The sequence below is a fragment of the Poecilia latipinna genome, unplaced genomic scaffold (genome assembly GCF_001443285.1).
Source record: "Poecilia latipinna isolate Pla-1442-1.1 unplaced genomic scaffold, P_latipinna-1.0 Scaffold4811, whole genome shotgun sequence".
Classification (NCBI taxonomy): domain Eukaryota; kingdom Metazoa; phylum Chordata; class Actinopteri; order Cyprinodontiformes; family Poeciliidae; genus Poecilia; species Poecilia latipinna.
The window spans coordinates 4113-18115 of NW_015117427.1; the positions used below are offsets into that span (position 1 = coordinate 4113).

Sequence of the window (14003 nt, forward strand, 5' to 3'; positions counted from 1 at the left end):
GCTTTAATATCAATGACAATAAATGCTCATTCTGTGAAAGCGATGTAGAAACGATAGACCATGTCTTCTATGAATGCACTCAAACCAAAATATTTTGGAATTACTTAGAAAGGTGGGTCAAATCGAAAATTGCACTTCCTGAATCTATTTGTAGAGATATGGTAACCGTTGGAGTGTTTTTGACAAACAAAGCAATAGAACTCTGTTGTAACCTAATATGTTGTTTGGCAAAACTCTTTATTCATAAACAAAGAGTGCTGAGATCATCCCCAGTTTTTAATTTTTTTTAATCTGAATTCCCGTTATATTTGAACTCTCTGAAATTATTGAATCATATGAATACCTGACTGAAATATTAATGGAAATGCCCACCGATGTATGTTAATCCTAACATATGAATCCCCTTGTTGCTATTTTAGTTTTTTTTTTCTTTATCAATATTACTTTGTATTTCCATTTTGAAATCTGCCTCTACTATGTCCTCTGCAGTTGCACTGTTGTAATTGCCTTACTTGTTTGTGCTAACTTTGTTTAAATAAAGTTAAAAAAAAAATTAAAAAAAAAAGACAGTGGTCCGTCCCGCCTCTTTCTGTTTGCAGCGAGGCGTACTTGTCGAGATCTGCGACTCTACTCGTTTTACCTTCTAAGCAGACATTTTTCCCCAATACGATGATTCCTGTGGTGGATTTTAGCGTCTACAACCTGAGTAAGAAAGATGCTGATGGCAAGGAGCTGCAGAGTCTGAGTGAGGAGCTGAAAACCGCATTTTCTCAAGTTGGGATGGTTTTTCTCAAAAACACTGGGATTTCGCAAGAGGAGGTGAATCCAGCTGAGAACACTCACATACTCTGACTGTATCCTCTAAAGTGAAATATGCATTTCATATGTGGCGTGTCTTTAAAAGGTGGATCGTGTCATGGGGTCGTCCAAGAGGTTTTTCCTGCAGCCAGAAGAGCTGAAGAAGCAAGTCAGCAGGGGTAGCTTCCCAAACAGCTCCAACCACGGCTGGGTGTCGATGGAAACCGAGAGGTAGGTCATCCAGATACGAGATAAGGAAGATACGACAAAAAAAAGACACTAATATGCATTTTTTAAAAATAATAATAATAATTAATAATAATAAACTTTTGATGTGACAGACCAACACAGTGTAGTGCGCAACTATATCCCACGGACTTTCGTTTTAGTACTTCTGCATGTTTTTGCCAAATGGACGAGAAGGACTTTGCTGCAGCAAACAGAAAGGGGGGGGGAACGGACCACTTTCAATTTCGCATCATTGCACTCCGGAAGTGAAGGGGGAGCTATTTACTATATTATGCGTGGCCTCCCGTTTTTATTTTGTTTTGAAATCTGTGATATATTTTCAACTTTAGGAAGGATTTTCACTCTCAGCATGTATTTGAGCTTCTCTCTTTTATTTACTTCAGTGCAGCTCACAGTTTTAACAAATTCTGTAGCTTTCGGTGGACTTCTAAATCTGCTCCTTAGTCACATCTTTTCAAACCTGCTACTGCGTGGAAATTTTCCTTTGACCCTAAAACGATCAATCATATTCATAGAATCACGTTATCAACAATTTGTGAATAGAACAAAACACTTACCACGCTATAGGAAAATGTGATTAATTTATTGGTTAATTATTCTTAACCAATAATTATTGGTCTCTGCTAAAATATTTCTTGCAGTTCTTAAAGATATAGCCAGTGTTTTCAGCAAAGTTGAGCTGACTGTTGTCAAGAAAACCTGAGATCATCCCACTTCCCCATGCTGGAGATTTTAGTTTAATAGTAACAATACATGCAGTTACCTTTAAAATTGATCACACAAGTAACGTAAAGACCCAACAGTAGACTTAAACTTCAATAGAATCAATCTGGTTGTGTGTTGTTTTTGTCTCCTGCAAACTTTGCTTTAATTCTACTTCCTTTTTCTGTCTAATCACAAGAAATCATAGTCAGGCAGAAAGCATCATGAAACAGGAACAGCAGGCTTCCTGGAAGAGGAGGAAGTAAGTTTCCAGCTTGTAGATTTATAAGAATAGTTTCAACTATTCCTTATCCCAAAGCATGAAAATTTTAAAGAATGAAATCTGAACATTTTGAGTAACTGCATAAGACCAAAGTAAAATACTTCTTATTACTCATAAGAATACTTAAACTTAGACTTGTGGAAATACTTACAGGTAAAAAAAAAAACTGTAACTGTGGTATCAAATAATTAGAGAAATGGATTATTCTTGTTTTCTTTTCAGAAGACAGTCTGTAAGAATTCGCATTAAAATTATAATAAGAGTAACTAATAAGTTATGGTTAAAATATTATGAATGAATTCTAAATCAAATAAACTAAAGAGGTTTTAAATGTGATTTTGACATTGAACTTGAAAAAGTGTAAAATGTGTAACTCCAGTGAATTTATCTTTTACGGTTCCAGTAATGCCAGAATTAATAATAAAGACTTTGTGGTATTCTGATTTAGTAATGTAATTAGATTAGTTGTGTTGCCACCCCCACGCCACTAGAGGCAGTAGCAAGCCCGAAAAGATGCGACGAAGGAGATTTAGAAGTACACGGAAAGCTACAGAATTTAAAAACAGCTGCGCTGAAGTAAATAAGAGAGAGAAGTTCAAAGACATGCTGAGAGTGAAAATCCTTCCTAAAGATGAAGATATATCACAGATTTCAAAAGAAAATATTAACGGGAGACCGCAGCTCAGATCTCTGACCAGCTTCTCTGCTTTTCTCTTTATTAATGTCAGTTCTTCAAAGAAACGAGCTGCTAGCTGCGATGCTAATTCACGGTTGTTCATACTACCATTTCTGCTCACAAACTCTCATACAAACACAAGCACACACAGTTGATACTCATTCTCTGCAACACCATACCTCTGAACATGGAAACACCACTAAGAGACGACAGTCCACCTGAACTGAGCTGATTAGGTGAAAAAAAAATATGCATAGGAAGTCCTAAAGTTTTTATTTGGATCTTTTTGGCCTACAAGTGTATTGGAAAACTAATACTGCATATTACTCTGAACACAGGATGGTTTTACAAAGTATTTACTCAGGGCTGGGTACACACCAGTCAATCAAATTTTATTTATATAGACCTATTGAGCCAAAGTACTTAACATTTGTGCAAAAATTAAGCAGTCAGACTAGAATACAGACAGGTAAAAAGAACAGTTTAACAATATTGGTAAAATGCTACTATGTGCTAAAAGTTGTAGCTTAGGTTCAAGAGGTAATGAATTCCAGATTTAGACCAGCTACACAGTTTGAACTTTGACCCAGGGGCCTTCGTCAGTTGTTGGTCAGCAGACTGGGCAACATCACGTAAGTAAGAAGGTGCAACGCTGCAAGCAACTTTAAAAACAAACATCAAGACTTTGAAATCAACTCAAACGTACTAGGAGCAAGTGGAGGGAGTGAAGTACAAGACTGATGTGACTGTCTCTCCTACTGTTAGTCAACAGGTGAGCAGCGGCATGCTGGACACCTGGTTTATTCCAACACAAAGTGCACTACAAGGGTTTAACTTCACCAGAAGTCAGGGATGAAACAGCACAATCGACCTGCTTGTCAAATTTGGTAACGTGGACCACATGGAAAAGTTCAAGACTGATTTTGAATCCAGATGAATTCTTTGACAGGTTAAACCCGAGCCAGCCAGGAGACCTAAAGGAGGCATTTAACCTGACATCATTTCAACCTGACATAGTAATGACTCACTAAGTTTTTGTTCAGCATGCTTCTCTGTAAAATTGCAAGTGCAAACTTTGGGAAACTCAGCACTTTGGGTCACTGCAAAATCTTCCGGTCAGGCTAGTCAGTCGTTGTCTGTTCTACAGAAATGGCCGTCATCAGACGCCGTGGGGGATTTCCGAGAGATCCTCACAGCGTTCTTCCATCGCTGCAAAGACCTGAGTCTGCGGGTGCTGAGGGTGATGGCCCAGAGCCTGAGTCTGGACCCGGACATATTCCTGAGTGCGCATCGATTCATAGGAAGTAGGTTTTTCACACTCTCTCAATGCTTTGGTGGACAATGAGGTCGGTGGGAAAGGTGCACTTCATAGAAAATCATGAAACTTGTTCAACAGGACGTGCGTACGACGGCGTATTAGGGCAGATGTAGGTAGAAAAAAAGAGGGGATTAAATTTCCACCAAAAATTCAAGATTTGTGATTAAGCTCAGAAATTTTCTCGATAAACTTGGACATTTCTGAGATTAAAAAAGCTGGAAAAAAAATCTCAAACATTCAACATTTGGAAATTTCTGAGTTTGAAAAGTTGGAACATTCTTGACCTCTGAAACTAAGAAATGTCCAAGTTTTTCTATAAAATTTCTGAGATTGAAAAGCTGAAAATTTGCTAGAAAAGTCAAAAAAAAAATTTAGATTAATCTCAGAAATTTTTGAGGAAAAAAAAAATCACATTTCTGACATTTGGACATTTTCTAAGTTTCAAGACTCAAATTTTCCACTTTTGAAACTCAGAAATTTAAAAATTCTCTCTGTAAAATTTCTCCAATCAAGCTAAAAATTTCTGAGTTTTTTGTAGCAAATCTTCAACTTTTCAAATTTAGAATTATGTGAATTATTATTGTGTGAATTATCTGAGCTGATATGCATTTAGAGAACTGCTGTGTCTCCTGCAGCTGATAAGAACGGCACAACGCTGCGGACTCTCTACTACCCTTCAGTGAAGAGCGAGACGGCAAAGGAAGGCCAGGTGCGATGTGGGGAACATTCTGACTACGGAAGCATCACTCTGCTTTTCCAGGGCTCTGAGGGTCTGCAGGTAATTCCAGGGATTAATAGTGAAATGTATCCATTTTTACCCCAAAGAAGGTGCAGCTCTTTTCTTGACATCTCCCTTTGATTTAAATTTATTAGATTATAGTAATAATCTAATCAAAGCAACTTATGGAAACTGATTGAGATCATTTATTTTTTATTTTACTAAAGCATTTCATTTGTTTTTGTCATGTTATGCGTCTTATTCCAGGTTTGCACTCGCGCAGGTGAGTTTATCTCGGCTCCCTGTATCCCTGGAACCGTCCTGGTCAACATCGCTGACCTGATGCAGCGCTGGACGAGTGATCAGCTCATCTCTGTGGTAAATTAAAAAGATTTTACATGTTTTCTTCTTCTTCAGAGGCTAAAATCAAAGCAAGGGTGTCTAAAGAGCGGCTCGGGGGTCTAAGTGCGGACTTTGAAATGACTTTGATGATGCTTCTGGGACAAAAATTGAGAATGCCACGAATTTTGTTCAGCAGTCCAGGCGGTCAATGCTGCAAGAACACTTTTAAAAAAGAAAATTGGTGTAAAATTTTCTCTGAGGTTAGGCCTTTTAAAAAACTTGCTGACAAATGAAGGTCTTCCTATAATCAAAAACAAAAGAAATATTCTGTATTAATGTCCTGTCTCGCTTTGAATTAAATCTTACAGTAAATCACAAATATCCAGTTATTTTCATTTAAAAACAGTCTTTGGTGAACCCGTCTATTAAACCTAGCAAAATAAAGGAATCATTTCCTATCAGATCCACTTCCTGTTTTAGTTACTGAGAACATCCAAGAGCATTTTTTCCCCCAAATCTGTAATGATTACTACTACACATCATTTTCTTTTCTTTTATTTTAATTTTGTTAAGAATTTTTCCATTAAGTAAAAATGAAAAGTACATTTTGTGGCCCGTGATTACTTTTAACTTTACGATTCTGAACCATTTGGCAAAAAAACCAGTACATTTCTGAAATAAAGTCTGTATCATTGCTAGATTTAGCTTTAATGCTAGCACATATAGGAGCACAGCTTGCAAATATACACAATAAACCTTAGAGGAAGACTTTTTATTGCTGTGGCAGAAACTCAAACTGAAAAGCGTGATCAAATCTAAGGCTTTTTAGAGCTCTTGTTTCACTCAGTTATATTTTGTACAGTGGGGTACAATGTTTATTGACGTATTTGACATTTTATCAGAGCAACGTAGCTGTGGGAAAATATGCAACGCTTGAAGTTTGGGTCAAAGTAGTTTGTAATATTGCTTTCTGTCTTTTCAGCGTCATCGGGTTTTGCTGCCCCCTGTTGGAAACTCCAGCACTCGCCAGTCTTTGGCTTACTTCGTCCAGCCAGACGACGAGGCCCTGATCACCTGCTGCGACGGCTCAAACAAATATCCTCCCGTCACCGGAGCCGGCTACCTTGAACAGCGTTTCAGTGAGACGTACGGAAGGAAGTGAAGAAAGACGCTCATCTCTCTGCTCAAACCTCTCCATTACATTATGTCACACACATACATGGTTTCTACAGGTTTCAGCAGCTTAGTTAAGACGTTTTGAAATAATTATGAATGGAATTTAAGATGTATATATCTACAGACATGTACAAATTTCATCCAGCCAACTCTCAATAAATTTATACTACATGCGTGTCATGCCATGATATGATGAGAGATGCTAAAAAGCTAGCCAGCTAGCAAGGGCATCTCAGCAGCTCGTTAGCTGCCACGGTAGCTTCAACAGTCTCGAGTCACAGAATGCAACGGAGATGTCAGAGTGCAACTCAAACTTTTGCCTGACAGAAAAGTTTCCCAATGAAAAGAAAAAAGGAATAAAATATCCTTAATATATGAGATACAAGATTAAATAATCCTGCCAAGACAAAATTTAAGACCTGTGATTACGTCACATGACACTTTAGATTCCACAATGGCTTCACAGCTGATTTGGATTGAATTTGATGTAAATGGCTCATTTTCTGTTGTTGTTGGCCAGTGTTGAAAAAAANGCTGCAAGCAACTTTAAAAACAAACATCAAGACTTTGAAATCAACTCAAACGTACTAGGAGCAAGTGGAGGGAGTGAAGTACAAGACTGATGTGACTGTCTCTCCTACTGTTAGTCAACAGGTGAGCAGCGGCATGCTGGACACCTGGTTTATTCCAACACAAAGTGCACTACAAGGGTTTAACTTCACCAGAAGTCAGGGATGAAACAGCACAATCGACCTGCTTGTCAAATTTGGTAACGTGGACCACATGGAAAAGTTCAAGACTGATTTTTAATCCAGATGAATTCTTTTACAGGTTGAATCCGAGCCAGCCAGGAGACCTAAAGGAGGCATTTAACCTGACATCATTTCAACCTGACATAGTAATGACTCACTAAGTTTTTGTTCAGCATGCTTCTCTGTAAAATTGCAAGTGCAAACTTTGGGAAACTCAGCACTTTGGGTCACTGCAAAATCTTCCGGTCAGGCTAGTCAGTCGTTGTCTGTTCTACAGAAATGGCCGTCATCAGACGCCGTGGGGGATTTCCGAGAGATCCTCACAGCGTTCTTCCATCGCTGCAAAGACCTGAGTCTGCGGGTGCTGAGGGTGATGGCCCAGAGCCTGAGTCTGGACCCGGACATATTCCTGAGTGCGCATCGATTCATAGGAAGTAGGTTTTTCACACTCTCTCAATGCTTTGGTGGACAATGAGGTCGGTGGGAAAGGTGCACTTCATAGAAAATCATGAAACTTGTTCAACAGGACGTGCGTACGACGGCGTATTAGGGCAGATGTAGGTAGAAAAAAAGAGGGGATTAAATTTCCACCAAAAAGTCAAGATTTGTGATTAAGCTCAGAAATTTTCTCGATAAACTTGGACATTTCTGAGATTAAAAAAGCTGGAAAAAAAATCTCAAACATTCAACATTTGGAAATTTCTGAGTTTGAAAAGTTGGAACATTCTTGACCTCTGAAACTAAGAAATGTCCAAGTTTTTCTATAAAATTTCTGAGATTGAAAAGCTGAAAATTTGCTAGAAAAGTCAAAAAAAAAATTTAGATTAATCTCAGAAATTTTTGAGGAAAAAAAAAAATCACATTTCTGACATTTGGACATTTTCTAAGTTTCAAGACTCAAATTTTCCACTTTTGAAACTCAGAAATTTAAAAATTCTCTCTGTAAAATTTCTCCAATCAAGCTAAAAATTTCTGAGTTTTTTGTAGCAAATCTTCAACTTTTCAAATTTAGAATTATGTGAATTATTATTGTGTGAATTATCTGAGCTGATATGCATTTAGAGAACTGCTGTGTCTCCTGCAGCTGATAAGAACGGCACAACGCTGCGGACTCTCTACTACCCTTCAGTGAAGAGCGAGACGGCAAAGGAAGGCCAGGTGCGATGTGGGGAACATTCTGACTACGGAAGCATCACTCTGCTTTTCCAGGGCTCTGAGGGTCTGCAGGTAATTCCAGGGATTAATAGTGAAATGTATCCATTTTTACCCCAAAGAAGGTGCAGCTCTTTTCTTGACATCTCCCTTTGATTTAAATTTATTAGATTATAGTAATAATCTAATCAAAGCAACTTATGGAAACTGATTGAGATCATTTATTTTTTATTTTACTAAAGCATTTCATTTGTTTTTGTCATGTTATGCGTCTTATTCCAGGTTTGCACTCGCGCAGGTGAGTTTATCTCGGCTCCCTGTATCCCTGGAACCGTCCTGGTCAACATCGCTGACCTGATGCAGCGCTGGACGAGTGATCAGCTCATCTCTGTGGTAAATTAAAAAGATTTTACATGTTTTCTTCTTCTTCAGAGGCTAAAATCAAAGCAAGGGTGTCTAAAGAGCGGCTCGGGGGTCTAAGTGCGGACTTTGAAATGACTTTGATGATGCTCCTGGGTCAAAAATTGAGAATGCCACGAATTTTGTTCAGCAGTCCAGGCGGTCAATGCTGCAAGAACACTTTTAAAAAAGAAAATTGGTGTAAAATTTTCTCTGAGGTTAGGCCTTTTAAAAAACTTGCTGACAAATGAAGGTCTTCCTATAATCAAAAACAAAAGAAATATTCTGTATTAATGTCCTGTCTCGCTTTGAATTAAATCTTACAGTAAATCACAAATATCCAGTTATTTTCATTTAAAAACAGTCTTTGGTGAACCCGTCTATTAAACCTAGCAAAATAAAGGAATCATTTCCTATCAGATCCACTTCCTGTTTTAGTTACTGAGAACATCCAAGAGCATTTTTTTCCCCCAAATCTGTAATGATTACTACTACACATCATTTTCTTTTCTTTTATTTTAATTTTGTTAAGAATTTTTCCATTAAGTAAAAATGAAAAGTACATTTTGTGGCCCGTGATTACTTTTAACTTTACGATTCTGAACCATTTGGCAAAAAAACCTGTACATTTCTGAAATAAAGTCTGTATCATTGCTAGATTTAGCTTTAATGCTAGCACATATAGGAGCACAGCTTGCAAATATACACAATAAACCTTAGAGGAAGACTTTTTATTGCTGTGGCAGAAACTCAAACTGAAAAGCGTGATCAAATCTAAGGCTTTTTAGAGCTCTTGTTTCACTCAGTTATATTTTGTACAGTGGGGTACAATGTTTATTGACGTATTTGACATTTTATCAGAGCAACGTAGCTGTGGGAAAATATGCAACGCTTGAAGTTTGGGTCAAAGTAGTTTGTAATATTGCTTTCTGTCTTTTCAGCGTCATCGGGTTTTGCTGCCCCCTGTTGGAAACTCCAGCACTCGCCAGTCTTTGGCTTACTTCGTCCAGCCAGACGACGAGGCCCTGATCACCTGCTGCGACGGCTCAAACAAATATCCTCCCGTCACCGGAGCCGGCTACCTTGAACAGCGTTTCAGTGAGACGTACGGAAGGAAGTGAAGAAAGACGCTCATCTCTCTGCTCAAACCTCTCCATTACATTATGTCACACACATACATGGTTTCTACAGGTTTCAGCAGCTTAGTTAAGACGTTTTGAAATAATTATGAATGGAATTTAAGATGTATATATCTACAGACATGTACAAATTTCATCCAGCCAACTCTCAATAAATTTATACTACATGCGTGTCATGCCATGATATGATGAGAGATGCTAAAAAGCTAGCCAGCTAGCAAGGGCATCTCAGCAGCTCGTTAGCTGCCACGGTAGCTTCAACAGTCTCGAGTCACAGAATGCAACGGAGATGTCAGAGTGCAACTCAAACTTTTGCCTGACAGAAAAGTTTCCCAATGAAAAGAAAAAAGGAATAAAATATCCTTAATATATGAGATACAAGATTAAATAATCCTGCCAAGACAAAATTTAAGACCTGTGATTACGTCACATGACACTTTAGATTCCACAATGGCTTCACAGCTGATTTGGATTGAATTTGATGTAAATGGCTCATTTTCTGTTGTTGTTGGCCAGTGTTGAAAAAAATTTGTTTAATTATGCTGGTTTTAATGATGTTTAAGTTTAGCGCATTTTGAAACGCTAGACTCTTCCTGATTGTTTTGAAGTTGATGTAAAAATAATGTTTGTTTTAACCACAAAATGACCACTCATATACATATCCCCAAGTATATGAGAGCAGCTCATCGATGTAGCAGCTACGTGGCCTGACGTAAAAACATTTTACTAGACAATGTCAAAAACTGAGAAGTTTTAATTATTGTTGTCAAACAGCAAATAAGTTCATAGTGAAATTGTATGTTTTTGATATAATGACAGAAATTTTTACTAAAAAAAGTGTAACAGATGTTTTTGTATTGAAACTGCTCATGTCACACACAGTGTGGCAGTTAATACGGAGGAACGTCTTTGTATTTTTGTATTTTTCTGTGGTAATTAATTTCTTTGTGGATTTGGTTTCTGATGATTATGTTGAGCTGTTGATGTGATTTTATGCATTTGATTTTTTTAATAAATTCTGGTTGATTGTGAAGTTGAACAGTGACCGTTTGTCTTTATGGTTTCACTTTTACACACGACATTAACTGACCTGGGGAGACAAGTTAACAACGAGCAACAGGTAGAAAATATTTCGTTTTCTCAACATTGTGTGCAACAGATAAGGAGCGCAAATCGTGGCAGAACAGGGTGGAGCAGTTCAGAGTGTTCTAGCAGCAGAAGTTAAAGGTGAAACATCTCGTACTAACGAGAAAACACAACTCCTTAAGTGATTAGCAGCCAGGAGTTGAGTGTTTTATGCAGGACAGGATTTGAAAGGTGTAGTTTGTGTGTATGGGAATAGTTGGTGGGGTTTACAATGTCTTAGGATGCGAGGATGAGAGATAAAAGTATGAAGTCCTCACTCAGACACGACCTCCTCCTGCGGACTTATTGCTGTTCGTGTTTGTGGGCGAGTTGTGTCTCTGTTTGGCCAAATGCATTGATTTAATAAATATCTTGTGATTTTATATTTTGGTTTGTGTCTCATTTTTGTGTCTTGCCTGAAATATCCTAGACCCGGTTAGAGAGACTGTTTTCTGAAGCGATGGTTGATTTTGTCTCACAACATTTTCTACAGGTTTCACTTAATCAGTTAAGACGTTTTAAAATAATTCTGAATGGCATTTAATATATATATATAAATTTATACTACTTACCCATGCCATATTATGAGACACGCTAAAAAGCTAGTCAGTGGTTGCCTCAACAGTCTCGAGTCACAGAATATGATATAGATGTCAGAGTGTGACTCAAACTTTTGCCTGACAGAAAAGTTTCCCAATAAAAACAAAAAGCATGGAATAAAATATACTTAATATATGAGATACAAGATTAAATAATCCTGCCAAGACAAAATTTAAGACCTGTGATTACGTCACGTGACCCTTTTGATTCCACAATGGCTTCACAGCTGATTTGGATTGAATTTGATGTAAATGGCTCATTTTCTGTTGTTGTTGGCCAGGAAAATAAATTAAGAATGTATTTTAAGGTAACACATAAATGATGCAAATACACAAGCGTTACACTTGCAAGGTCATTCATTTAATTAGTAACAGTCAAACCATGTACACCATGACATCATTCCACAGGACACTTATCAATGAAGACAAAAAAAAAAGTTTTACCAGTTTTATGTTTTACTGCAATGTTTAAGTAACATAAAATCATGATTAAATAAAACAATCTAAAGTCCCCTGAGAATTAACTCATACTCTTCATTTATGTTATTAAACTTCTTGAAGGGAGGAAATTTCCAGTGGATTTATAGAATAAATAAATTATCATGAACACAACACGAACTCTATGGAGCAGTGGTGGACATACTAAACACAAAGAACCACATCAGGTATCACAGATTTGTCGCTGGAAGTCACAGTTGTGAAAAATTCAAATTCAATGTACAGTGTAGAGATGAGCTTTTCTTCCATCGTCCGGTCCAGAAGACGCAGCGGCTACAAAACAGAAATGCTACGTGTAAAACAGGAAGTGGGTAAGGGAATTTCAACCAAAATGATTCTTTACTCACATTCTTTTTTTTCTTCTTCAAGATTATCTCTTAATAACAAAAATACATGTTGATGGGGTTTGCTGTAGATAATATCTTCTACAGTAAACCACAGTGCCCGAAACAAAACCCTTCATTTAAGGAGAATTTTCCCACTGAGGACACAGAGTCCTTGTTGGGATAGAAGTTTGAAAAACCCAAAACAAAATAAGTGATTGTCCGTCAGGAAAACTCTGGCTCGTTCAGCTGATTTGGCTAGCTAAAGGGAGGGTTGGCACTGGCGCTAAATCTGATCCCTAAATCGGCTTCATTCAGGGGACGCGTGATGGTTTTGGGCTGTTTTTGCCTTTCATTAATCAGGATATTAGTTTTCTAAGCAGAAAAATTGGTTCACGAAAAGAAAACGTACAAAGACGCTCACTCATAACAGACAGGGTGACGGGGAGGGGGAGGCCTAGGAGTGTCCTGGCACTGGCACGTCCTGCTGTTGGTGACCAGGAGGCAGAGGTTGGGCATTTCCTGGTATGACTGGTGCCGGTTCCGCCTCAGCCATCGGGCCTCGGGGCTCTGCAACAGGAAGTGACATTTGTTCAGTCACAGAATTTAGTTTAAATTCTTGGAAACATGGACTTTGTGGCTTCTGGAAAGTGGTTTGTTTGATATAAAGGAGCCAACACGTAATCAAGCACTTTATCCTTGTTTTTAGAGGTGCACCGGTTGATTGGCCAGCCGATCGCTCCCGATTTTCTGAATTTTGGATGATTGGCCGATACTTAATCTGTGAAACTGATTAAGTTCTGATAATCTGCCAAGTTCTGATAATCAGCCACTGACCCCTTTTGCTCTGCTGTGAGAGAAGGCTGACTGACAGACCATCCTACCGGGTCACATCTGCACATCCACAGCTAACAATAGTCACCCCACTGTACCAATTTAGTGACTTCCTCTCTACATTTAGGGACTTCTTCTCAATAAAGTGACCTCAGTTATGGGAAAAAAATTGGTAGCTCAGGCTTTTTAAAGATTGGTGATGGGCCACAAAACTACAATCAGAGGACCCCCTTCTTGATTCGCTTGCTTTTTAGACTCAGAGTCACAATGAATAGTTTGTGTTCTAGCAGAGCAAGAACATCAAAGATACAGAGCTAGATCAACAGTAGCGTCTTAGACTGGACCTGTCAAAGTCCGATGGAAAATTTGATGAGTAAAAACTGCTCTTCATCAAATTTGAGCTACTGTGTGGCAAGAAACAAATTCTGACTGTTTCTTGCTAAATATTTCTAAATTTCTGATTCATACGAAACACAGACAAACACCACGAGAAACCGTAGACCTGCTTTAACTGAGTCAGTAGCTTTAGGAGTAAATGTTAAACTCTTTGGGATAAACTGACAGCAATTAAAACTATCTCACACTTACGTTTTGCTTCAGCTTTTAAACTCTGGGCTTTGATCTTTTCCATTTCTTCCATAGCCTGAGCAGAAGAACGAAGGAAACAAGCAGCATAGAAAGAAAATATATCATTAGAGAAACATTGATGGACAACTTGAATTAAACTCAGATTAATTTAATTTAATTAAAACTGTTGTTTTAATTACCTGCCCATCTCAGGTAAGATGTGAAAATCCTAAAATACCCTGATAATTCAGAGCTACTTCACAAAAAAACTTGTTTCCTGCTTTTCTTTTTTTTTCTTTTTTTGCAGACTCACAACAATAACTCACCTGTTTTAGCCCTGACTTCTGAGCATC

At 38.0% G+C, this 14003-nt stretch overlaps 1 protein-coding gene and 1 long non-coding RNA gene across 3 annotated transcripts; one reads left to right on the top strand and one right to left on the bottom strand.

Moving 5' to 3' along the window:
* Window positions 1-574: 574 nt before the first annotated feature.
* On the top strand, window positions 575-10746 carry LOC106943036 (UPF0676 protein C1494.01). Of its 2 annotated transcripts, none has more exons than XM_015026376.1 (7): window positions 575-819; window positions 905-1029; window positions 7094-7160; window positions 7292-7448; window positions 8099-8241; window positions 8449-8559; window positions 9507-10746. In XM_015026376.1, exons 1-7 carry the CDS (start codon window positions 670-672, stop codon window positions 9684-9686), a joined length of 933 nt encoding a protein of 310 aa, XP_014881862.1. In that variant the 5' UTR covers window positions 575-669; the 3' UTR covers window positions 9687-10746. The 2 variants fall into 2 exon arrangements, with proteins under 2 accessions (XP_014881862.1, XP_014881863.1); XM_015026377.1 differs by lacking the exons at window positions 7094-7160; window positions 7292-7448; window positions 8099-8241; window positions 8449-8559; window positions 9507-10746 and adding exons at window positions 3658-3724; window positions 3856-4012; window positions 4662-4804; window positions 5012-5122; window positions 6069-6603.
* Window positions 10747-11767: 1021 nt separating this feature from the next.
* LOC106943037 (uncharacterized) lies at window positions 11768-14003 on the bottom strand. The gene is made up of 3 exons (XR_001423797.1): window positions 13977-14003; window positions 13672-13726; window positions 11768-12819 (listed from the first exon to the last, which is right to left on the bottom strand). It is a non-coding gene; the product is annotated as an uncharacterized LOC106943037 (long non-coding RNA).